The 25301-nt window shown below is 52.7% G+C and overlaps 1 protein-coding gene across 1 annotated transcript in view; it reads left to right on the top strand.

The window, feature by feature from the left end:
* Positions 1 to 7789: 7789 nt before the first annotated feature.
* Positions 7790 to 25301, top strand: part of KIF26B (kinesin family member 26B) — a 413315-nt gene continuing 395803 nt past the window's right edge. Inside the window, exons 1-2 of the mRNA XM_040968150.1 lie at positions 7790 to 7852; positions 8679 to 9080. Coding sequence (XP_040824084.1) covers positions 7790 to 7852; positions 8679 to 9080 — 465 coding nt within the window. The remainder of the gene's footprint in view (positions 7853 to 8678; positions 9081 to 25301) is intronic.

The following is a 25301-nucleotide window of genomic DNA, read 5'->3' as shown; positions in this document are numbered from 1 at the left end:
AATATTTCAATTTTTTTCGTTCTATGTACACAGTGGTAGAAGGGTAGGGGGCTGCTTCTTGCTGTCAAGCTACATCAGCACCCAGGGATAGGGGAGGGTCCTTTTGATGATGCCTTAGGGACCATGCTGTGGGGAAGAATGTTCTGAGAGTGTTACATGAGTGGTTTTGATAGATCTAAGACATCATTTGCTTTGTTCACCAGGGTTGAGAAAATTTTCCCAAGGTCTGTTGACTAACCAGGTGAACCTTAATGCATCCACATACCCAGGAACATGTTGCAAAGCTTGGCCAGGAGAACGGTCCAACGTATTCTGCTTTCCATCCTCTGATGTGGCACTTGAAGTCCTCTGCTGGCCTCCATAAGCTGGCTGTCATGTCTCTTGTGTGTTTCTGAGCTTGCTGTCAACTGCACAGGCATTAGCAACTGAGAGGCCCAGTCCCGATACATGCACTTCAAGGTCAGACTGCATATATTGTGATTTTCCCTGAGGCTAGAGTTGGAGTCCAGTGGTCTAGTTGGGGGTCCCCCAAGAAATTTCACCTGCGATGACTTCAGATTTGACTGTGTTTGCACTAGCCAGTGCAGGGTCAGGTTCAATCCATCACCTGCCCCAGTTAATACACATACTAGTAGATGCAGCTGCATGGTTAGTTCTTCCCCCAGTACCATCTCTAATGTGAACTGATGATGGGTACTGTGGCCCAGCTCAGCTCAGCCCAGCTGCATCACTGGCCTGGTCCTCATGCACACCTGTGGGTGCTGTGGCCCAGCCAGGACAACCCCAATAATCCCTACCAGGCCTGCATCCAACCCTGACTTTTGTGCATGCTGGCCTGTGCTCTGGCCCACCTTGGCCCATCTTGCATCCTATCCAGCTTTCATGCACAACCATGAGTGCTGTGGCCTAGCTCAACCCAACTGACGCCCAGATAATGGGTGCTGCCCATGTGGTCTTGGCCTAATCTCCCCCAGCCCTGGTTCTTACACTCACCAGGGGGAGTTGCAGCCCAGAAGGGGAGTGCCTACGGTTCCCCTACTATGCCTGCTCCCAACCCTGAATCTTGTGCCTGCCTGGGGGTGTTGCGATCCAGCCTGACATGACTTGACCCAGTGCTAGCACTTGCCAGCAGGTGCTGCGACCTAGCCTGGCTGGCCCACACCCATTCTGACTCTTGTGCAGACCAGCAGGTGCGGCAACCTTGCTCATAGCTCAGCCTGACCTGCCCACAGACTGGCCCACCCCGAGTCCCAGCTTTCATGCTCACCAGTGGAAGCAGTGGCCCACCAAGGGCGTACCCAAAGTTCCCCTACAGACCTACCTGAGCCCCAGATCTCCCATGTGCCAGTGGGTGCTACAGCCCAGCCCAGATCCTTCCCAGCCTTGCTCCTATGAGCGGCAGCTGAGTTCTGTGATCCACCCTGCCTCAGCCTCTCAGCACCTCCATCTTTCTGAACAAGCCGGTGCACCCTGCAGTCCCACAGAGGTGAGCCCACAGTTCCCTAGTTGGATTCCATCTGGCAGGGGTGCCCTCCACAAGTGCCACCCTGCGGGGGGTTTGAGACTGTCTCCGGCCCCAAGATTGGAATCGGCTGCTGGCCGTTTTTCTCCCTGCAGTGTAACACTTGCCTAAGTACAAGGCAGTTCCTTACAGCTGGGGATGAAAAGACTTGTAAGGGCTGCCTGATATGGCATTGTCTTGACTACAGGTTGTTATACTCGTCTCTGACTGATGCACGTGCAGGTTGTATGTTTTCCTTTGCTATCAGAACCAATGACACCCAGGCACTGGAATTCCCTCTCCCCAGCAAGTTTCTCCAGTTCCTGGGATGAGTGGAGGCATAGCCCAGAGCGTTGGCATGGGATGCCCCAGGGCAGGGGATGAACACTGTCTTATTCTCTTCAACCCCATTTAATATCTGATCTTTCTCCTCCAACCCCAGAGCCAAATAATGGTAACAACCCCTAACATGTATTGCTCTGGTCATACACATTTGGCTCATGTCTTTTCCTATTCCTGTATTTTCTTGGACTGGAATCAAGATGTGGACTTTCACACCAAAAGAATTGATGAGGCTAGTATGATGAATGATGGACATGATGTTGTGAATGGTACACTGTCTCAGCTTGTAGAGTAATAACCCCTACCCCATCCGTGACCACACATGCACCAAGTTACCAGCTTGCAGAGTCTTCCTTGGCAGCCCATGCAAGGTCATATGGTCCCCAGAACTCCAGTAGATTATATGCAGATGCTGTCTGCATATTCATCAGGCTAGCACACTGACAGGGGAAGCCACTCTAACAATCTCTGTACGAGGGGACACAGCTGCCTGGGGCACCTGCTGTCCCCTGGCTCGGGTGGCACATTGCTGCCGGAGCTTGCCAGGGAAGGTGTACCCATGGGAAAACACTGCAAGCAGCAGGAGTGGGATCTCTTGCACTCTGTTGAGTGATTATGAGTTGTTAGCTCGGTGCTGCAGCATTCACTTCTGGTTTTGACTTTTCGCTGTTCAGAACCACCATGGCAGAATCTATTCTAACTATAAGTATGTTAGTGGGGAAGCTAAATTGCATCCTTTGAAAATATGGGAATTTCATGAAATCTCCAGAGGAGCTGGGTCCCCTTAACAATGAAGCTAACAAGGAATGTGGAACAAGAAATTCAGCACCAATTTCAGGGAGCAGTCCTCTGCAGCACCCTTGCTCCTGGTCATAGTGGAGATCCTGTTTCCTGCCCAGGGCCATCACTGATATCACAGATACTCTGTGCTTTCAGCATCCAGTGCCCACTTCATCCCTTCTCAAAATAAATGCTTTCCCCATGCAAATCCTGGCGTCATGCTGCTAGCATCCCTGGCAGGGGTGAGGAATATGCCTATATTTATATCTATATCATCTATTAATCTGTCTATGAAGAGTTCAGTTGCACCACTGGGATTCCTAAGTCTACTATAAAACAAAATTATAGCTACATTTGCAGGCTGCCAACTCACAGAAAAGACACACACTGAAACTATGAGAATTCTAACAGCCTGAGGCAGACTTGGAAAAGTCCACATGAAGGCTAAAATTAGGGAGTCTCTTGTATACAACATGGACCATCTCACAGGGTACTGGGGATCAGGCCACGTGGGTCTCCAAGAGGAGGAGGAGGAGGCTGAGGAGGCCAGAGGGGAGGCTTATCTGGCGTTTGTTTCAGGATGCTGAGCCCAGAGGCTCCACTGCTGGGGGAAGACCAGGCTCAGTGGTTTGTGGTGATACTTGGTGGAGTTCAGGGAAGTCAGGCTAGCTGGAAAAGCAGGAGGAAGATCTTGGGAAGGAAAGAGCCACAGTGAGCGTGGCAGTCCTGACGTCTGCACTGGATTTCCTCCTGAGCTTTGGCTGTTGTTTTTGAGCATGGATTTTACAAAGGAGCTATGAGAGTCCGGGGGACACAGTGTCTTGAAGGTGAGTGCAGGGCAGAGATTTCAGTGAACACTGTTGAATACAGAATAAGCAAGGGCCAGGCTGGCCTGTTGTAGTATCAGTTGGGAGCCCGGCTGCTCCATTTTCCCTCCAGCTCCTGGCTGCTGCACCTGGGAGAGCAGCAGAAGATGTCCCAAGTGCTTAGGCCCTGTTTCCTATGCAGAAGGCCTGGATGGAGTTCCAGACTCTTGGCTTCGGCCTGGCCCATGTGGGGGACTGATGCAGCAAAAAGATCCATCTCTCTCCGTCTCTCTGTAACTCTGCCTTTCAAATAAATACTTTTTTTTAAAAAAAATAAAAAAGGTAAGTAGAAATTATCCAATTTGTAGAACACAGGTAGAAATGGAAACGGGCAATGGAGTTTGTCACCCATGGCACAGTCTCAAGCACATGGACCAACGTACATGTGATCAGAGTTACAGGCAAGGAGAGAGAAAAACATCTGAATAATTCATGGCTGCAGATCCCTCAGATTTGGTGAAAAAACTCCCACATCCGCTCTCAGCTTGGAAGAATTTAGGAAGTCCTAAGCAAGATGCTTTCCAAGAAAACTACACCAAGGTCAAATGGCTGAAAGGCCAAGGTGCATGACAATCTTCAAAGCACCGCAGAGAAAAAGGACCTGGGGGAGACCCGTGGGAGCATGCCCCACCAGCTCCTTGCTGCCTTGGAGCTCAAAGAAGGTACGGCCAGAAGGCCATGGGCATCCTCACTGGGGCTGAGAGCCAAATGACTGCCACCCCCACACCACACTCAGTGCCACACAAGAGTGAGACCAAGAGTGTGAGAGAACTGGTTAATTCCAACCCAAGAAATGCTAACTGAGGCTCTTGGCCACAAGAAAATGGCCCCGTGAGAAACTTGGTGCTGTAGGAAAGAAAACCCAGAGGGTTCCAGAAAGGGTCAAATTGGATAATTGGTTTTACTGAATGGCACTAGATTATTTAAGTAACATCAATATGCCTGCACTGTGGGTTTTATGATGCTTGTTGATACAAACATAAATCCAAATTGTACCGCAAAAGGAGGTAAAATGAGATTTTACTAGTATTGTTGGAGTCTTATTATTTATGTGAAATAGCACAGTGCTAACCTTAAGTACCCATGAAAAGTAAAGTATAAATTATAAACATTATCATTGGAGGCGGTGAAAACAGAAAACTAAGGATTCTTCAACGAAGAAGAGGCAGGATGATGGAGGGAGTAACACAACAAAAAAAAAATCAACATACAAAAAGGAAACAAATCTATGTTGGGGACAAGGTGAAATGGAAAAAAACAAATTTTCTGGGGCTGCTGTTGTGGCATGTTGGGTTAAGTTGCCGCTTGTGACTCCAGCATCACATACAGGCACAGGTTCGTGTCCCGGCTGCTCATTTCACTTCCAGCTCCCTGCTGATGGCCTGGGGATGCAGTGGGAGACGCGTAACCACTTGGGTCACTGCACTCAGACCTGCAAGAAGCTCTTGGCTCCTGCGTTCAGCATGGCCCAGCACTGGCTACTGTGGCCATCTGAGGAGAGAACCAGTGGATTGCAAACCTCTCTGTGTCCCCCTCTTTTTGTAACTGTCAAATAAATGTTTTTTTTAAAATCAATGTTGATTGAAACAATCAACACAGTTTTTATTCTATGAATTAACACACACACGATCAGTTAAAACTAATTATGTGGACAGACGTCAGAGCAGTGATTGCATTAGAGGGTGGGGTCTGCCCGGGAAGATACAGATGATGGGCATATGTATCTTCACGGAGGGAGTGGCTTAACCGCGGGTATACACTTGTCGCAATTAATAGATTTGTACACGGAAGATGTGCACGTTTCGCTCTATCAAACTATCCACTGAAAATGCCGAAATCACACTCGCTTTCATCAACAGAGGGCGCTCGGAGCCCGCCAGACGCGCTCTGGGGCCCTGGCTACTCCCGGGATGCAAATCAGGCCAGCCCCGGGCGCGGCGGTCTCCAAGGTGCACGGCGCATCTCCGGGGCAGCTCGCCCTCTCCACCAGCCTGTCCCACTCCGCGCCTTCGCTCGCAGGCCCCTTCCCCGGCCACGCGCGGCGTTCCGGCCGACGAGCAGCGGCGCCTAGCTAATGGCGATGCTAATTTTCCCGCGAAATCTTGGCGGAATACTGATGTGGCTGGCTGGGCGCGGGCGCGCTGCCTGGAGGCGTACCTACCCTCTCAGGTCCTCTATCGGTAGGATCGCTACCCCTGGGCAAGTAGGAACGTCATGGCAACTTCCACCTCGCTCTCGACGTCTTCATTTTTATCTCCTTCTCAACGCGCTTTGGTAGTTGTGGAAGATTCCCACGCGAGGTCTGCAGCGCGAGGAGGCGCGGCAGGAATTTCTGCGAGGAAGGCATGCAGCCAGGGCGGCGTCGCCCCAGTGCTCCCGTACCCTCCCCCACCTCCAACCAATAGTGGCTTCCCGGGCCCCTCGGCTTCGTCCCCTATCGCAGAGGGACGCCAGCAGCTGCGAAGCGCCGGCCGTGCCGGTCTCGTGCACCCTCGCCGCCGCCACTCCTCGCCCCGGGCCGGGACTCCGGGGCACGGAGATGCCATTACACTCCACGTGATCCCCGGGCTCGCGCGGGTCGTCTCGCGGGTGTTAATTAAAGGTCACGACAAAATGGACCTGCCGGCTCGCCAGAAGCAATGTCCCTCCCGGGAGATGAAAAATGACACCCCGGAGCAGCCACGTGTGGAGCCTGGCATCTGCCGGCTTCTTCCTGCGCTCCAGGGCCGGGGAGCGGGGGTGGGGGTGGGGGATAGGTGCGTGCCTCGGAGACCCCTCTCCACCCCCAAGCCACACACACACACACACACACATTGCGGGCCCCGCGAGCGAAGGAGGGCCACGAGGACGGACCCCCGGCAAGAAGAGGCCAAGGCCAGACGGCGCCACACCCCCTCGCCAGGCCTACGCCCGTGCCGCGCTGCGCCCGTGCCGTCGCCGGGTTAGTCCCAGCGTCTCTCCTGCTGCCCGGCGGAGCCCCTCGGGGTCCCAGGGCTCACCTGTCCCTAAGCCTTGCTCGGTGACTCCACACACCGCATATCCGGGCCCCGGCGGGCGGGCGGGGCGCCAGGGACCCCCACTACCCCAAGTCCTCCCCGGGGGTTGGGGTCGTGGGGGGGAGTCCGCCCTCGGCCCCGCGGTAGGGAGGGGGACAGGTCCAGAAGAGGTGCGCAGGGCAGGTCTGGGAGAACAAAGGGCGGGGGGAGGACCGGTGCGTGTTTGCGGACTTGTTTGTGACTCAGTCCCTTTCACACGGCGTTTCCAAGGCAGACCTGCACGCCTCGCCAGGAAGAGAAAGAACTTGGGGGCGGGGGCGGCTCGGGCGCAGCTTCTCCGTCCGGCCGCTGGCTCTCTGGCTCGCGGCGCGGCCCCGCAGCCCCCCGGCCGGCGCGGCTTCCTCAGCGCCCGGGCGGCGGGCCGCCAGCCAGCAACTTGCCGGCAGCCGGCGAGATTTACGACCCCACCCCCGCCCCGGCTCTCGGCCCTCGCAATGTCAGGCAGCGGCGCGGCGGCATAAAATGGATCCCGGCCGGGGCGGCGGCGGAGGCGGCAGGCAGGCGGCGGGTCCCCGCGTGGCGGGGCCGAGGCTCCCGGGGCCCGGCGCTGTAGCCCGGCGCACACGCGCGCGCTGACCACGGACGGCGCGGCGGGCCACGCGGAGCCGCCCCCTCTCCCTGCTGCCCTAGCGCAACTGTCAGGCGAAACGGGCCGGCGCATATTGGCTCGGCGACACGCCGAGGCTCCTCCCCGAGCCTGGATCTTTATATTTTGGGAGAATTTTCTTTGAACTCCAGTTATAACCACGTTCGGTGAGGGAGACAAGTTCCCACCGCAGGCTTCCAGGGCGGACCGAGTCCGGCCCCGGGGGGGGGGGGGCAGGGGGCTCGCCGGCATCCTGCAGTGGCGCGCGCCCCGCCTGCACCCCCTTCGGTTTCCCGGTGCGAGGAGGAGGAGGGCGGACCGGCTGGGCTGAGGACTGCGCTGCCGGTCGTCCGGCTGTGACTGCGATCGGAGCACGCGTGCCTGGAGGAGGCACGAGAGGAAGATGACACGCAGTGGGAGAGAATAAGAAGCAGCAACCTACACCCTTCCCCGCAGATTGCGCCTGCGACTTCTGGGGGGGGGGCTCCTTTGGCTTTTACACCCCCTCCGTCTCCACCACTGGGAAATCTTGACTTGCGGGCCAAGCACAGCCCCTACCCCGCGCGACTGGAGGACGCAGCTGGGTCGCGAGACCCGTTGGATGTAGCCAGTCAGTGGCGAAAGGGAGCCGGAGACACTCTCCTCTGGAAAAGCAACCATGAATTCCGTAGCTGGAAATAAAGAGAGGCTTGCGGTCTCCACCAGGGGCAAGAAATACGCGGTAAGTTGTGCTGGGCGCGCAGCGGGCGCACGGATCCAGACCCACCCGGGGTCGGCTAGCCGGCCCCTTCTCGGGACCCGTGCGGAAGCTCCCAGCGCGCCGGCAGGCAGCGCGCGGCCCCGAGCCCTGCTCCCGCTGCAGCTGCGCCTCCGCCGGGGCCCGTGCGCGCTCGGAGGCGGGTCAGCCCGGAGCACGCCCGCGCGCCTGCCTCGCTCGCGGATTTTTTTTTTCCCCCTTTCTGTCCTCTTGGTTCCTGCCTCCCCCGGCACCCATAACTTTCCCAGGATAACTAGACTTGCAGGCAGAGTTCGGCCGAAAATTGGGGGGAGGGGAGGGGAAGGGAGGAGGATCTCCCGTGAATTTTCTGCGCTTCCTCAAGCCAGTCTCTTCTGAAACTGGGAGATCCGTTCTGTGACCTGCAGGATCCCCGAATGAATAATACTGAAAAATCTAGAAGTCACGGCCCCCCCCCCCCCCCCAGCTTGTGCAGGACCTTCGGAGATCTTGTACAGGAGTCTGCCTTTGAGGTGGGTGCCGAATGCAAGGCCTTCCCCTGTACAGGGACCCCCGCGAGCGAGCTCTTCTCCTGACCCCCAGAGGATTCCGCTGGTGCCTGGGGACGGGCGCAAGGAGTGACTCGGGGACAATTCATGAGCCAGACAGGGTCCCCCGAGTTGTGCCGAACCGGCGCCCTTGGGTGTCCGCCGGTCCCTCCGTAGCGCCTGGGGTCCCCGCGGGCGGACGGCGTCTCCAGCCCGGCCCAGGCCTGGGGCGCGCGAGCAGCCGGGCCGCGTGCAGCCGCTGACGCTGCGTGTCTCGCCCGCAGGTGAGTGAAGTCTGCTCGCCCACCAAGCCGGCGGCGCCCTTCTCCCCCGAGAGCTGGTACCGGAAAGCCTACGAGGAGTCGCGCGCCGGCAGCCGACCCACCCCCGAGGGCGCGGGCTCGGCGCTCGGCTCTTCCGGGACCCCATCCCCTGGCTCGGGCACCTCGTCCCCGAGCTCCTTCACGGGCTCCCCGGGTCCCGCCTCCCCGGGCATCGGCACCAGCTCGCCAGGCTCCCTAGGCGGCTCGCCGGGCTTCGGCACGGGCTCCCCGGGCTCGGGCAGCGGCGGCGGCTCCTCCCCCGGCTCGGACCGCGGCGTCTGGTGCGAGAACTGCAACGCCCGCCTGGTGGAGCTGAAGAGGCAGGCCCTGAAGCTGCTCCTCCCGGGGCCCTTCCCCGGCAAGGTGAGCGGCGTGGAGGGGTGGACGCGGACCCGGAGGGCGGCCCCGGGGCGGGGGAGGCGCGGGGCGGTCCAGGGCCCGGGGATCTGGCTCCGGAATTGAGGGGGCACCCGCGGGCGGAGGGGGCCGTCTTGGGGTCCACGCGGCGCGCCCCCCTCACCCGGCGCGGGACTGCGGGCCTCTGGCCTCTCCTTCTCCACCCCCACGCACCGTCCTTTACAATGCTGTGGATGGGAGAGTTCCGCCCTCACGTTCCGTGTCCATCTGAGGCCCATTAAGCCCGAGGTGGATGGCAGCTGCCGGCAGCTCGTTGGGGTTGGCGCGCTTCGTGCAAAAACCCATGGCTCTCCATGGCAACCTTGTTTGGCGCGGGTGGGGGGTGGCGGCGCCCTGAATCTGGGGGTGTCACAGTGCTGCCCTGTTTGCCCTATTGGGTGTGAGTACTGTCGAAGGATAATATTTACTCTTACACTTCAAAGAGGTTTTTGCTTTTTAAAAAAATCGATGGTTAAGGCGATGGACTAGGAAGAAAGCGCTCCGTGGAGGTTCCTGTGTTCGATAGCGGCTTCTTTTGGCTTTGACTTTTTGGAATGAAACTGTGCTTTTTGAGGCGCCGGGCTTTAGAAAGGAAGGCATCTGGCCTGCCTGCTTATGCAGACCCACAATCTACATGCCTTCACAGCCACAGATACCCACAGATGGCGTGAAATTTGGGCAAACGCCTCCAGGAGAGCTGGTGTCCTGCGCCCAGAGCTTGGCTCAGGAACGATGAACCCGGGGCCCGTTGTCAGGATGCCATTTTGTTACCTGATTCTAACTCTTGCCAGGACATCCCAAACTTAATCTCTGGGAATCTGAAAGCTCTTCCCTCACCTTGGGTCCCAGGTCCAGAAGTGTTAACACTGAGTCCATGACCGCTCATCAACATGCGTTGATTTTCTGCCTCCCATTTCAAGGCATGGCGATGCCAAAAATGGGCACCAACAAGCCTTGTCCCCGTGGGGCGTGTGATTGGATGGCTAGCGTAGACCCTAGACGCATGTGCAGGGCATACTTTATTCGCATTTGCCGTTGAGTGCCGGGAAGGAGGGCGTGTGAGGTTATAGCATGACAACAGAGCTCGGATGCAGATGGGAAGCACCTGGCTCTATAAAGCTGTGTGTTACCTGGTGTTTGGGATTCCGTTAAGTTGTAGCCTGTTATTTTGGAACCTTTTGAGGGCCTGTTGTTTTAATAGGGTCTGTGCGTGATGGTGTTTGAATGTTGGTCATGTGGAAAAGTAAACCAAACAGTAGCCTGACATGAAAAGGGAAGAAGGGAAAAGAAAGAAAAATCTCCAGGAAAAAGAAACAAATGTGGAAAATTAAATGCATCTGTTGCCATTTAAGGGCATCCTGACAATCTGGAATTTTGTTTCTTTTATTTTTTTGTAGCAGCCTGGAACATACATGCACGTGTTCCAGGAGGCAGGTTCACCCATTCACCTGGTGTATTTACATGATGCAATGCATGTGAGGTTAGGAACTGACTGGTGAGCCTGCTGACTAATGGCTCAGAAGCAGCATTGGATCTGCCTAGCCTCGGTGCTCTAGGCCCACACTGCATGGCCAGGGGAGGCGAGGGAAGGTTGGGGAGTCCCAGGGTGGCCACTAAGGACCACTGAGCGTGCTTGCACGAGTGGCACAGTGACGAGGCTGCCCGTGTTGGACAAGCACATCAGCGAAGCGAAGCGGGACAGCAGGTGTTCATTTCGGGGCCTCTGGCTGAACTCCAAGCCTTCCTTCTGTCTGTAGGGGTGGTGCTTTTGGGACTGCGTACACACCCCATTCTTTGGTGCACACCCATTCTTCAGTGTCTGCAACAGCATAACCGCAATGGACGTGCTGTCTGGCTTACCCTGGTGAGGAGACCAGGCCACCTGGAGTCCTTCTGCCAGGTGAGGGTTGTGAGCCCACTGTGAGTCCTCGGGTATGGAAGGGGTTAAGTTCCTTTCTTCCTCCCTTCCTTCCTTCAAAAGGCAGGTGTACAGAGAGGAGAGACAGAGAGGAAGATCTTCCGGACGATGCTGTTCTGATCCAGAGCCAGGAACATCCCTCTGGGTCTTCCATGCGGGTGTCTTCTGCTTTCTCAGGCCACAAGCAGGAAGCTGGATGGGAAGTGGAGCTGCTGGGATTAGAACCGGCGTCCATATGGGATCCTGGCACGTTCAAGGCGAGGACCTTAACCATTGTGCTATTGCGCCAGGCCCCTGAGATAAGTTTCATTAGAACAAGTGAAGTCATTGTGAGTGCCACATGCAGTTAGCCCTGGAGAATGAGAGTCTGGAAGATAAGGACATGTTTTTGAGGGGTAATTAGCAAGAATTTTCTTTGTAATTCGCTTAAGATGGTTAACTACATTTGGGGAATACTTTCCTTCAATCGAGTATTAAATTTGACTAGGTGGCAGTAAGAGTCTCCGAGGCAGGCACTTGGAAGTCAAAGGCAGAAAAACACCTGAGATCCTTTTTATTTAATTCTTTCTCTGTCACTGATGTATTTTGTGACATTGAATACGTCAGTTCCCCATCTGCACCTCCCTCTGTTTTAACTTTTTCTTTGATAGCACTGAAGAAAAAAACTGATTCAAACTTAAAATGTCAGTCTGACATGGGGTTCAACAAGTGTTTCCATTGTCTAGGGAAAGATGTGAAGGCTGGCCATGAATACTTAGATGAGGTTCTTTCACATACCTGTTTTGCAAAACTCCAGGGTTTTGTTTTGTTTTGTTTTTTTATATCAAACACGTCAACTTTGAGTTCCTGATGTCTTCAGTAATTTCCCCATGTATGTTCTCAATACTGTATGCAGTGGTAGGTAGCCAGCCCTTTGGAGTTCCCTGGGTCAGTCTTTGGGACTGTTGCTTAGGTATGGGGTTCCCTGCGGGGGGATCTGGTCAGTTCCAGAAGGTAGTGACTGGTGGCCTGAGAGTGCCCATGCACTGTGAGCACTCCTGGAGTCCCCTGGCCACTGTGTGGGACAGGGCTTCAGGGCTGCAGGCAGTAGGACCTGGAAATCAACATCGTGGCATCGCAGCTTAAGTCTTTACCTGTACGATGCTGGCATCTGAAATGTGCAGCAGTTCCAGCTGCTCCACTTCCAATCCCTCTCCCTGCTAATACACCTGGGAAAGCAGTGGAGGGAGGGCCAACTGCTTCGGCCTGTGCACCCACATGGGGGTCTGGGATCAAGCTGCTGGCTGCAGGATTCAGCCTGGCCCAGCGCTGGTTGTCGCAGCCATTTTGGGGAGGGAACCAGCAGATACATCTCTTTTTCTGCCCTCTGTGTAATTCTGTTTTTTGGTGAAATAGAATCTTTTTTGAAAAAGAGAAGACAGTACGACTTGAATGTAACTAGGGCAATGTGGAGGGAGGGAGAAAGTGAGAGGAGGCGCAAATTGGGATGGAGCTCAGGAGGATGCTAGTAAATTTGGATTTCACATGGTTACATTGGAGTTTTGTTTTTAAAGATTTACCTGAAAGCTAGAGTTAGAGAGGAAGAGAAAGAGTTACTGGTTTATTCCTCAGTGGTCACAATGGCCTGATCTGGGCCAGTGTGAAGCCAGGAGCTTCTTCTGGGCCCCCACGAGGGTGCAGGGGCCCCGAGCACTTGGGCTGTGCTTTCCCAGGCATAACAATAGGGAGCTGGATTGGAAGTTGAGCATCCAGGTACTCAAGCTGGTGCCTGCTACACCACAACACTGGCCCCTGCATTGGAATTTTCTAGTAAAAAAAGTGGAGCGAGTAGAGGCAGGTTTAATAACGAAGCAGCCTTTGGCAGTCCTGGCCGCTTTCCTGGCGCTATAGGTCATCCTCTCCTGCGGCTGCGTACCTGGGAATGCAGGGACCCATGTCCTGTGGCAGACCATAAAACAACAGGGTTGACTTTTATTACCTGCGCTGTGAAAGGCCGCCGCCTGGGTTTCTGCCGGTTCTCTTTTAGTGCTGGTGCAAGTGGTCAGCTACAAGATGGAGACTGTGTGAAGCGTTGCCCTTGGAAGAGAGAAAGATCCTTTTCTCCCATGGCAGTGCTGCAGCGTGTAAAAGTAACATCACTTCCTCAATTGCTGTCTGGCGCGCAAGAATGCCTTTCCCATCTTATGGGCTGTCAAATCACATAGCTAGAGATGGGGGGAGAGTCTGCCGCATTGGGGCTGGTCTAGAACCCTGTGAATCCATCCAGCCTGGGGAGAGGCTCCCTGGAGGGGTTGGCTCACTGAAGGTTATCAGACATCTGTTCATTTCCATATCAATAAGACATTCTTTTATGTTGAAAGAAAAAAAAAAAGTCCAGAACTACATTCCTATCTGATTTTTCTTTTCCACAGTCACATATTCTGAGTCCATGTATGCCTCAGAAACATCAGGCAGATTAAGGCAGACATGCTGAGAAGGGTGGCCAGGAGTCGCAGACATCAAAGAAAGGAATGCCTCTTGGAGGTTAAAGATGCGAACTGGGGGGCGGGGGACACCCCTAAATAGAGCTCAAGGAAGTCTAGACTTGCAGGGGGGAGAGAGGTATTTACACACACAGTGCTGCCTGTTGCCGGCCCCAAAAGGGGGGTAAAAATAGTAGCTGTTCTAGAGTTCATCCCCACCAAAGCCATCTTAAAACTTTAGATATAGATAAAATACATGTGGTGTTTTGAATGCTTGTGAATGAGGAAGGAATTCTGGCTGCCATCCTCTCACAAGATACGCCACTTCTGCTTCCTCTAATCTTCAGAAGTATTTCGGGTGCAGCAGCTGCCAATAGACCACTAGCTGATCTCTCCATGATGACCAAATCCTGCGGCGTTCATCATTTCCTAATTTCTGGAACATGTTAAGATTTTCTCAAAACAGTGCTGGCGGGGACACGCACAGTCACGTCTTCTCACGAGCTCTGCACTTGTGGCATTTCCTTAAACTACATTTTCAGTTGCGAACCAACACGCTCATTTATAGTGACTTGGTTCACTTTGGGAAAAAAAAGAAATCCCTGGCTTGTAATGATTTCTTCTACACTTGCTGTAGACAGGATTATTGCATTGAAATGTAATGTTTATGGCCTGGTGTGCTAGTGTAGTGGCCAAAGTCCTTACCTTGCATGCGCCAGGATCCCATATGGGCCCTGATTCTAATCCTGGTGGCCCCATTTCCCATCCAGTTCCCTGCTTGTGCCCTGGGAAAGCAGTTGAGGACAGCCCAATGCTTTGGGACCCTGCACCCACGTGGGAGACCTGGAAGAGGCTCCTGGCTCCTGGCTTCAGAACCAGTAGATGGAAGATCTTCCTCTCCGTCTCTCCTCCTCTCTGTATATCTGGCTTTCCAATATTAATATATATCTTTTTAAAAAAAACCAGTTTAGAAAATGTCTTCTTCAGGGCCTGGCACGGTAGTTTAGTGGCTAAAGTCCTCACCTTGCATCCACCAGGATCCCATATGGGCCCTGGTTTGTATCAGGGCTGCTCCACTTCCCATCCAGCTCCCTGCCTGTGACCTGGGAAAGCAGTAGAGGTCGGCCCAAAGCCTTGGGACCCTGCACCCATGTGGGAGACCTGGAAGAAACTCCTGGCTTCGGATTGGCTCAGCTCCGGCCATTGCACCCACTAGGGGAGTGAACCAGCACATAGAAGCTCTTTTGTCTCTGCTTCTCTCTGTAAATCTGCCTTTCCAATAAAAATAAATAAATCTTTTTTGAAAATGCCTCCTTCAAATGGAGATGCTTGTAGCTTTCTGTTTATTGCACTGTTTAATACTTATAATACAATGTTACATATTAGTGATATAGTGGGTATTGGTAAAAACTTTTCCCTTTAAGGAGCATGTTGACTTTTTCTAGTAATATCTGTATTTTCAGAAGTGAAGGAAGTAGCCATCAATTCCTGTTTGATTTCCTGTTGTTGTTGGTTTTATATTTTCCAGTTGTCTTTTTAGTATTTTGGTTGATACACATGTGATTTTCCTTCAGATCTATTAATAATATGAATTGTACCCATTGATTTCCTATTGGTGAGACATCTTTAAAATCCTCATAACAACCCCCAGTTGGTCACAGTGGTCGTTAACAACGCACTGCTGGATTCAGCCTGCTAATGTTTTCTCTATTGTTCTTTCTTGGTACTCACACACTGACAGCCATTTCTGATTCCCATCCATGGACCAGCTACCATCCTGTGCCACAGCATGACCAAATCATGAAAAGGGCTAAGGATTCCTGCCCCAGAGCAGCTCACAGCCAGAGCTGGAGCCTGGAGTTGGTGCGGTCTGTTAGATGCTGACCCAGAAGCTGTGCAGGCTGTGAGGGCTGCTCAGCCCGAGCATGTGCAGAAGCACGATGTCCCAGGCTCAGGGAGTTGCAGGCATAAGGCACTGAGGAGTTGTGCGCTTGCTATACTTGGGGATTGGAAGTTATGAGTCACCACTGCAGGTATGTAATGCCATCCCATAGGGATCCCATGTGGCCGCCGGTTCTAATCCCAGCCGTTCCACTTCCTATGTAGCTCCCTGCTGATTGCCTGGGAAAAGTAAGAGAGGACAGCCCAAGTGCCTGGGCCTTGCTGGGAGGACCTCGGGAAGCTCCTGGCTGCTGACTTGTGTCTGTATCTGGGGAGCGAGCTAGCAAATGGGAGCTATGTCTCTGCCTGTCTTTCTGTAACTGTTTCAGATAAATAGTAGAGAGGAGAGGTCAGAGGAGTGGCCTCACTCCGGAGCCCCCACTGCACAGGCATGAGTGAAGTGACACTGCTGCGAGCAATAGGCAGCAAGCTGTAACCCTGAAGTGGCAGCTTGAGCCAAGGGCTGCTGGGTGATGGGGTTGGGCGCGGGGAGGGAGAGAAGAGGAGCTCTCTCATGTCCCTGGCTTGCTCAGGTTCATGGGTAGTGCTGTCCGTGACTGAGAAGGGGAATGTGTTGTCTTCCAGAAAGGACATGGGTCATGCGTGTGGATTCTCGGACTTCTTGGGGGGAGTCCTGTGGGCTCCTGCCGGAGCTCCGGAGGAGCTTCAGAGGTGGAGACAAGGACCTGGGAGGTTAGGGGGAAGCAGGTGTTGGGATGCGTGGACAGTGTGAGCCCCCACGGGTGTGTAGGGCGCGGTGATAGATGACTGAACTGTGGAGCCCACTGACAGTAAAGGGGCGGATGGCCTGAGAAGCCAGCTGGGTGGAGGAGAGGCCAGAAAATACGGAGGAGAAAGAGGGGTTACATGGAGACTGGGGAGGGGAGTAAGCTTCAGCTCAAGGTTAAAAAAAAAAGCTCCAAAAAGCTGGAGGGGGTGTGTCACAGGAGCTGGGGACTGCACTTTCAGTTGAGTTGGTGAATGAGAAGTCATTGGGGACCACCACAGGGTTTCTGGCACCTTTGAGATGGGTGCCTGATGAGTATGTGTATCTAGCAGTGGATGGAGAGGTGAAGGACATTCGAGGCTGCAGTTCAGGACACTAAGCCAATAACTCAGAGTCTGTTTTTCAAGGCTCTGATTATGTTAAAAATCAAGATTTGGGGCCTGGTGTGGTCGCCTAACTGCTAAAGTCCTTGCCTTGAACGTGCCAGGATCCCATATTGGTGCTGGTTCCAGTGCCAGCAGCTCTGCTTCCCATCCAGCTTCCTGTTTGTGGCCTGGGAAAGCAGTCAAGGACGGCCCAAAACCTTGGGACCCAGAAGAGGCTCTGCGTTCCTGCCTTTGGATCAGCTTGGTTCTGGCCATTGCGGCCACTTGGGAAGTGAATCATTGGATGGAAGATCTTCCTCTCTGTCCTCCTTTCTGTATGTCTGATTTTCTAATAAAAATAAAATAAATAAAATAAATGCTTAGCATGCGACCTTGGACAAGCTGCTCTGCCTCCCTAAGCCTGGTGGTTACCCTCATCAGTACCATGCGGGCAGTCCTGCGGTCCCTCCGTCCCTCCGTGGTGTCTGGGTGAGGATGACTCAGTGAACCTGTGAGAGAGCTGACACCCATTGTTTCTGTCAGTGTTCCTGCGTCCTCTCTTGGGGGAAGTGCAATGGTGTGAATAGCGCCTTGCCTGCTTCCTCCCCACCCTCACCTGCGACTTGCTCTCACCTCCCTGAGGGAATAAACCTTGTCTGGCTTATTTCGGGATTTGTAGGCACTTCCCAGGGAGGCTGGAGAGCTCAGCTGATGAAGAGAGCCACTGGTTTGAGCTGAGATGGCATGAATATGGATTGTGGTCCTGGGTCACAGATGGAAATGCCTGTGTTAAGCCCTGCCCCTCCCAGAGGACTCCCCTCCCCCAAGGGAGGGCCCCAGACGCGGCCTGTGGCGTCTGGGCTCTGGTGAAGGAGGGAGAGCAGATTTCCTGCAGTGACTGCGCATGCGATGTGCAGCTCGGAGCAGCACCAGGAATTTGGTGCTTATCTGCCTTCCAATCCGGTTTTATCTCTCTCAGACAGTTTTCTTTGCAGTTAGATTTTGCTGATCCTATCGCTTCGATGCTGAGCAGACTCTGAAGGAGTCTGGAAATAAAGCCGTCTCCCCCTGCCCCCAACACATAGTGCCCCCTGCACATTTCTCAGCTCCGGGAGCTGGCGCTGGGTTGAGGAGACACGCCCTCAGTGTGGCTGTGCAGGGTCACGCTGCAAGGCTCCAGGTAGAGGAGAACTTTCATCGACGTATCATCTGCGATATTCTGGACTGTTGTGGTGGGGCTGTTTAAAGAGGGGGTTTCTTCGGGCTTCTATAACTTGCATTAGAAAATGTACCGGTATGAAAGTTTTAGTTGGTATATATGCACCACTTTGCTGAGAGAGATATTGTTACATTTGATTGGATATGTGTGAAACTTTGATTTGAAAGGTTGGGATTCAGAGAGAGTGAGGGGTGGGGAGAGAGAGAGAAACACTGCTATCAAGCAGGGCTGGGTCAGGCTGAAGCTCAGAGGTCTGAGCTCCGTCCTAGCTCCCGCGTGGGTGCCATGGCCCCACGTGCTGGGCCCATCACCCACTGCCACGCAGGGGGTGTGTCAGCAAGAAAGCGTGGTTACACCAGATGCCTGTTTGAGGGGCTGTTTAATATGTGGTTCCCATGTTAAGAGTTTAAGTTCAATACTGTTGCTGATTGCAAAGGTTTTTTTTCTTAGTTCTTCACAAAACATCATTTGAAATCTTTGATTGTTCTTTACAAAAGTTTCATGAAAAATGTTTTTGGTTTATTTGCTGGACTATAAGATGTTAAAACCTGCTTTTCCACAACAGGGGTGACAAATATAAACTTTTGTTTTAATAATTCTTTATTCAATGCAAGTGATGTCTGAGGTTTGCAATTGTTAATTCAGGCTTTTTCCCCCCAAAGCTTACATAGGAGCTTACAGAGTTGGGAATTTTCTTACCATGTAATTCTGTCTTAATTAACAATGATGAGCAGCTGTCCTTTGCCATGAAGCAGTACCGTCTTATTTACCATGCTGCTTGCTTTGGAGTTATAATCACTGCCTTCTTACTCCTGTTAAGTGCTAGTTTGGTGCGGCAATCTGAGACTTAAATGTTAGCCGATTGCATGCCAACAGTAACAATGGTGACCAAAACTGGTCGCTCTCTAGGCAAATGGCTATACAGAGAGAAACAAACAAAAAAGGTGGAGGCCTGGCAGGATGACTCAGTGGCTAAATCCTCACCTTTCATGTGCCAGGATCCCATATGGGTGCCTGTTTGCGTCCCAGCTGCTCCACTTCCCATCCAGCTCCCTGCTTGTGGCCTGGGAAAGCAGCAGAGGATGGCCACATCTTCCTGCACTTGTGGGGAGACCCAGAAGAAGCCCTGGCTTTGGATTGGCTCAGCTCTGGTTGTTGTGGCCACTTGAGCAGTGAGCCAACAGATGGAGTATATTTATCTCTTCTTTTGTAAATTTGCCTTTCCAATAAAAAAAAAACCTTTTTTTTTAACGGTACAATTCAGGCAAACAAACAGCAACACCACTGTATTGGAACAGGTGTTAGTGGCCTTGATCCTGAGCGGGCAGCAGAAGGGGTGGCCCTGGATGTGTCTCCGGCCATCAGTTGTGCTTCACAAGGACAGGAAGCGTGTCAGTGGGGACTCAGGAATGGATGGGAGATACATGGAAAAGAATAAGATAGGGGGATCGGGCAGAAGTGAGGACAGAAGGAAGAAAGACAGAAAAACACAGGTTGTCCAGAATAATACCAGACATTTAGGTAAAGAAGAACTTTCCTTAGGTCTGGGAATGGAGAATTCTTCTTGCCTTTGGCACTGATGGGCTCTGCAGTCTTGGGAATGTCACCTGTCTTACAACCAGAGGGGCTAGGAGTTGGTGATCCCTGCTCCTGCCCCATCTCCCAGGCTCCATGTAGCTGCAGGGAAGCCCCAGGAACCTCTGGGGCCCTCTATGGGCTGTGGGTCCCTGAGGGGAGCTATGGTAGACAAAATTCCAGATGGGTTTCCTACACCAGCAGCCAGCCCAAGGGGAGCCTGTCTTGGCCAAAGTATTGGTTGTGTCATCGTTGCCAGATTTCTGCCTTTGGAATTGGGGTCATAAGTTGACTGACTGGGCTCTCTGGCTCTTCATCAAGCTGTATGTAAGCAGAGAGAAATGTCAGACTCAAGGGAGGTTGCCTAAGAGCTGTTTGGTAAGGAGAGCAGCATCGCCTTTGCTATAAGGGCTTGTTGGTTTGTGCTACATATGTCTGCTAGGGTGGCACTGGGTGCAGCAGTGAAGGTGTCACTTGGAACACCTACAACCTGTGTTGCACGTCTGGGGGAGTCCCGGCTCGGCTCTGACTCTGGCTTCCTGCCAACATGTGCCCTGATGGGTCAGCAAACGATGCTGCCACTCCTGCGGGAGACCCGACTGGGCTCAGGGTTCCTGGATTTGGCCTGATCCAAGGCCTGCATGTTTGGGCCTTTGAGAAGTGAACCACTGGTTAGATAAGAGATCTTTTGTTGCCTTTCTTTGTCTCTTCCTTAAAAAATTAATAAAAATATCTGCTGTATTTATTAGGATGTAGCAGTAGCCTGTGGAGCGCTCATCCCGAATAGCAAAATTGGAGGGCCAGAATGCCAAGCATTTTATTCAACACTCCTAATTCTTCACCTAAACTTTCCAGAACTATTTGGCACCCTCTGTGTTCTTGTTACCCCTCCTTTTTCAAGTGTCTAGAAGCAGCCACCATCAGTTAGCCAGCGGTTCTGGACCACACGCCCATGACTGTGGGGGTTGGCGTGGCTGTGGGTCCGGGCCAGGGGTCCAGCAGGGAGCTGCCTGCAGAGCTCACCAGGTGCTTCCCATCGTTATCAATCAGATTCTTCTCTTTCATCACTAATTTGGGGTGCCTCTTTGTCTACTTCCTTGTGGGAATCGGGGTAGGGAATGGGGCGTTCATTCACATCTGAAATACAGTAATTGTATTTTAAACACAATCCAGGACACCCAGATAGAAAAATGTGAAGCTTCCTTTTGCCGTTATTATTTGCCCAGTGCCAGAGCAAATAATAAAGACTTTGGGGTGAGTGTCGTTAGGGTTGGGCAGGGAGCTGCAGGAGCAGTGGGGAGACTGCCTGGCACTGTTCACCGAGTTCCCGGGACATCCGTTAATGGAGAGGGGATGGAAGACTGCACTGCTCCTGCTTAGACCTCGAGCCCATTCTTTTGCCCTTTTTTTTTGCCTTTAAATTTGGGCAAGTAGTTAAGGTCTGAGAGATGCATATATGTGTGTGTACACACTTTGTGGGGAGCCCTGAAGCAGGGTAGAGGTTGGTAATGTGGTAGACATCCTGTCTTAGGTTTCAGGCATTGTTAGGGGCAGCCTTTTATTGGAGGTCAAGGCAGCTAATAAAGTGGGATGCACAATTAAAAGGGCATTCAGTGGGAGGAAGGGGTGGCCAGCTGTCTGGCCCGTTTGCCAGTGGAGGAAACGGTTGGCAGCTGGAAATCTGACTGTGATGGCTTTACGAGCCTTTCTTTGCAGCCGGGCTAGTAAATGCAATACAAAGGCATGGTTTTAATACGCCTCATCAGGCGCTCTGCTTCCTGTGTGAGCATCCACTGGGGAAGGAAGTGCTAAGTGTGGGCCTTTTTGTGGTGGCGGCTTGAGCTCATTTACGTGGTTTATAGGGTACTGGCAGTTATAAGGGGTTCTCCCCGATGCTGCTGTGGAAGGTGGCTGGCAAAGAGCTAGCAGGGGATCAAGAGGGTTAGGCATGTTCAGGGTCGTCCAGAGAGCCACTGGCTCCTCGATTTTCCTCCAGGTTTCACAAGAATTTATCAATGCATCCTGCTGGCAGGCACCTCCTCCCTGACTCTGCCGCCCCAGAGTGTAGTAAGTGATCCTGTCTTAGATATGTTGCATCATCTTTGATGCCTACAATCCCAGGAGACAGCAGTTATTCTATAAATATAACAATTCTCCAAGGCTGTGGATGCACTAAGGTGGACTTGGTCAGACAGCAGACTTTGGAAAGATTTTTTTTTTAATCCTGGTGTAACACAACCAACAATATCTCAGAACCACCAAAACCACTCAAGTAGCACTCTTGGAACACTCTTCCCCACACTGGGGTCTCTAGGGCCTCATCACATGAGTGCCCCTCACCCTGATGCAGTTTGGCAGCAAGGAGGGGTCCCCTTCTGCTGTCTGTTCCCTGGACATTGGAGAGAAGGGAAAAACCTGAGACATTTATCTGTCCACCTTCCTCCACGTGTTGACCGTTTCCACTCTCATCAGAGACCCACATGGGTGTGCATTCCTCCCAATTATGTAATCAATATGAAAAATGCTATATTCAAAGAGAGAATTCTTCAAGCACTTCTGGCCTTTTCTGAGGAAAAAGTCTCCTTTCTGCTGGTGTGTGCTGGGGCAGCACAGGGTCGAGGAAGAGCCCAGTAGGGGCATGGATGTCCAGGTGGTTGTGGGAAGGGCAGTGGCGCCAGCCTGCAGATGTGGCTTCTGGTTCCCAGGAAGGAGTGGGCTCTGAGGGATCGTGTGGCTAGAGCAGTGCCACCACCCCTTCACCCGGGTGGCTTGGTCTCGGTGTCTGTTTGTGGGTCAGGGGTTTCCTGAACTCTGTTTTGTAACTCATGGAACAGGGCAAAGTCACTCTGACACCTCAGTTTAAATGAATGCCACCAGGGTTTGCAGACTGTGCCTCACTTTGCTTCCTGGGAACCCCTGGAGGATTTCTTTTCTTTTCTTTTCTTTCCTTTTCTTTTCTTTTCTTTTCTTTTCCTTTCTTTCTTTCTTTCTTTCTTTCTTTCTTTCTTTCTTTCTTTCTTTCTTTCTTTCTTTCTTTCTTTCTTTCTTTCTTTCTCTGTCTGTCTGTCTGTCTTAGCAGTTTTGCAGTCATCCTTGTGTGGCGTGGAAGGGTTTCTCAGGACACAGTGTAGCACCATGCCTCGGGAGGGAAATGGCTCAGGAATGAGGCCGGGGGATGGAGACTTAGGAGTCTGCCAGCCTTCCTGTCTTTTCCCTGCCACCCTGGAGCGCTCTGCTCCTCCCTCTGTTGCATTTGCCGTGGACCGAGGTATGTCATGGCTGAAGCCTTGTTACCGCAGGGCTGAGTGCGAAGCGATTGTACCTGTGAGGGTCAGAGAAGTTTGACCCAGCCAGTCATCATCACTGAGTAAACACATTCAACAGGCAAGTCAGTCTCTGTGAGGGCAGTACATTAAATGCATTATATTCTTTATATGTTACTATAATTACCTTGCACACTTTGCAGTAAATTCTGCCCTCCCCCCCCCCCGCCCTGCAGCCAAAAACATGATTTATTAAAGTTCTTGGGTCCTGGACAGCACTACGCGCAGTGACAGCATAACCTTTCCAAATTTGCTGACACATCCATTGTGAATGACATTTTTGGAGTTAGACCAAATGGACCCTTTTAAAGATCTGATAAGTTAATACCACCTTGTGTTTACATAACTGCTTTCTCAGGTCTCTGGTCCTGGGCCCTTGGCATACTTCCTCTTGTTTCTCACAGCACCCCTTTAAGGAATGTCCTGGCTGGAGATGGGGGTGGCCTGTGTTCACTCCAGTTAACAGACAAAAGCAAGAGGAAGATCCAGAGGCTGAGAAACCTTCCCTGCCAATTGCTCAGCAGCTGTTCATGCAGCGGGTGCTGTGCCAGTGCCAGTGCTGGTTCTGGCGAGCTCAGGTCAGAGCCCAGGATGCCCTTGGAGCTTGTGGCATCACCCACCTTCTGGTTGGTGTGGGACACTTGAAGGCAAGGAGGTTTTCCCCCAGGGTGATGGGCCTGGGTCAGCCCACAGGCAAAGCTTTCTTTTTGGTCATCAGATGAGAAAGGTCTCGAACTTCTCCAACAAGAGTCTCCCCCAGACCATTCTCATGGGGGGCTTTTTTTGAGGGGGGGTCAGGCGTTGCTCATTTTTTGATTGTGATTTCCCATCAGAGTGAATAACTGGAACAGTGGCTTTGGTTCTAAGCAAGGCCTAGATGCTGTAACAGTCCGCAGGTACTGGTGCTACTGTGGCCTGTGTTCAATATGGTCCCGAGGTGGAGTGGGCTGGGGGCTGCTCCTTGCCTGACAGTGATTGAGGCAGCGAGCCTCGGAGCCCAGCACATCTTGGCGGGGAGAGCAAGAATGGGCTGATGTGCATGCTGTGGAGCAGTTCAGTAAGTGTGGGAAAGCCATAACCCAAGACTATTGACACAAAATCCTCTTTTGTCTAGTCGTTTTTCTGTCCAGAGTGAGAAGAGCTACATGCTTTCTTTAAACGGGTAGACTTGTTCTGAGACCTTGTACTTCCTTGGTTCCTCTCTAGGAGTCACTGCAGATGTTTGCACAAGGATTGGGCCTGTTTCACATCTGCTACTGTCGGAAGTTACTGCCGTGAAGTGGGGTGGTGCAGTCTGGGGAAGGGGGCCTGAGGAGTTCAGAGAAGATGTGGCCAGGGTCCGTCTTGGGGTTTAGCTCTCTGTCTTTCTGCACCCTGGGAGTGTGTTGGCAGTGAACCTGGAATTGAAGGGGTGGAAGCTGAGAATGGTTGTGACAGGCATCTTGTAAGATGCCATGTGTTAGCCACTCCGCTCAAGACTCTAGATAGGTGTGGGGACATAGTGCAGCTCCTTGCTGCTGAGATTGAAAGCTTCCGGGATACCTGGAGGATGGGGAGCAGCCTCTGTGAAAGGGATGCCAATGACAGGCTGGCCCGACAGGTGATGGGCTGCTCACTGGCAGGAGGTTCTTCCTGTAACATCCACGGGCATGCTTACTGAGTGTAGCCTGGTTTGAAGAGCTTAACATCCTCTGGTCCTCTGGTTCTTTGTGAATGGCTGGTTTGCCGGAAGTCCTGCTGGCTGTTTGGGTAGACACATGGCAGTGTGGCCATTCTCCTTATTTTCCAGGAAGGCAATCTTGGTTGATCCCTGATTCCCTCTTGGATGGACTACCTACTAATGAAAGAGTACTGCCCAGGCGTCTTCCTTAGAGGTCTTCCTAGGGGAACGGATAGTGGCGCATCAATCTTAAGAAAGACCTGGCAGGGGGAGGACAGTTACAGTATCTGATTCGGGATAGGTGAGTCCTCACGTGAAGATCAGGGCTGCTTCCACCCAGGAAGGGTGGATGGAGAGAGAGCGGGTGGCTCTGGCACATGTGGGCCAGCTGAGCTGTGGGAGGTTAAGACTGGAATATTTCTAGCTAGATTCTTTGTTGCTTGGTAGAGTGTCATTGGTAGAGTGTCACTTTGTTATGGGAAAAAGGCCAACGGGTGGAGATGATGCCTAGACACTTATCCCAGTGGTCCCAGGCACCATCAGGAAGTGCCCCAGGACTGGCTGTGTGCAGGTCGGTGAGCTAGCAGTGCGCCACTAGCTTCCAAGAGCAAGGAGCCAGAGGGCTGGACCGTGAGAGCTGTTCCCTGGGGTGTGAGGCTGTCTGCAGGTGAGAGGAGGAGTACCTGGAAAGCTTTTGCTTTGTGCAGGTGCCTCGCCCTCAGTGCTTTCTGTATCGTGTTTGCGGCCCTGCCCTCCCCCGCCAGCAATCACTTAGTCCTCATCCCACTTTTTTTTCTGTGGTAGGAACACATCATCCCGTTAAATGCACCATGTAGCCATTTGTAAGCATGTGCTTCTGTAAAGCACATTCACATTGCTGTTGTTGCTGTTGTTAGAGTCGTTTGCTTATTTTTGAAGGGAAGAGCAATGGAAAACGCATGAGATGCTCCATCTGCTGGTTCACTCCCCCAGGTGGCTGTAGCCATGATGGCTGAACC

Source organism: Ochotona curzoniae, unplaced genomic scaffold, assembly GCF_017591425.1.
Source record: "Ochotona curzoniae isolate NIBS_2020 unplaced genomic scaffold, NIBS_Ocur_1.0 scaffold_4683, whole genome shotgun sequence".
NCBI classification, from domain to species: Eukaryota; Metazoa; Chordata; class Mammalia; order Lagomorpha; family Ochotonidae; genus Ochotona; species Ochotona curzoniae.
The sequence above is the reverse complement of the archived record's forward strand: the minus strand, read 5'-3'. Positions and strand labels throughout refer to the sequence as shown.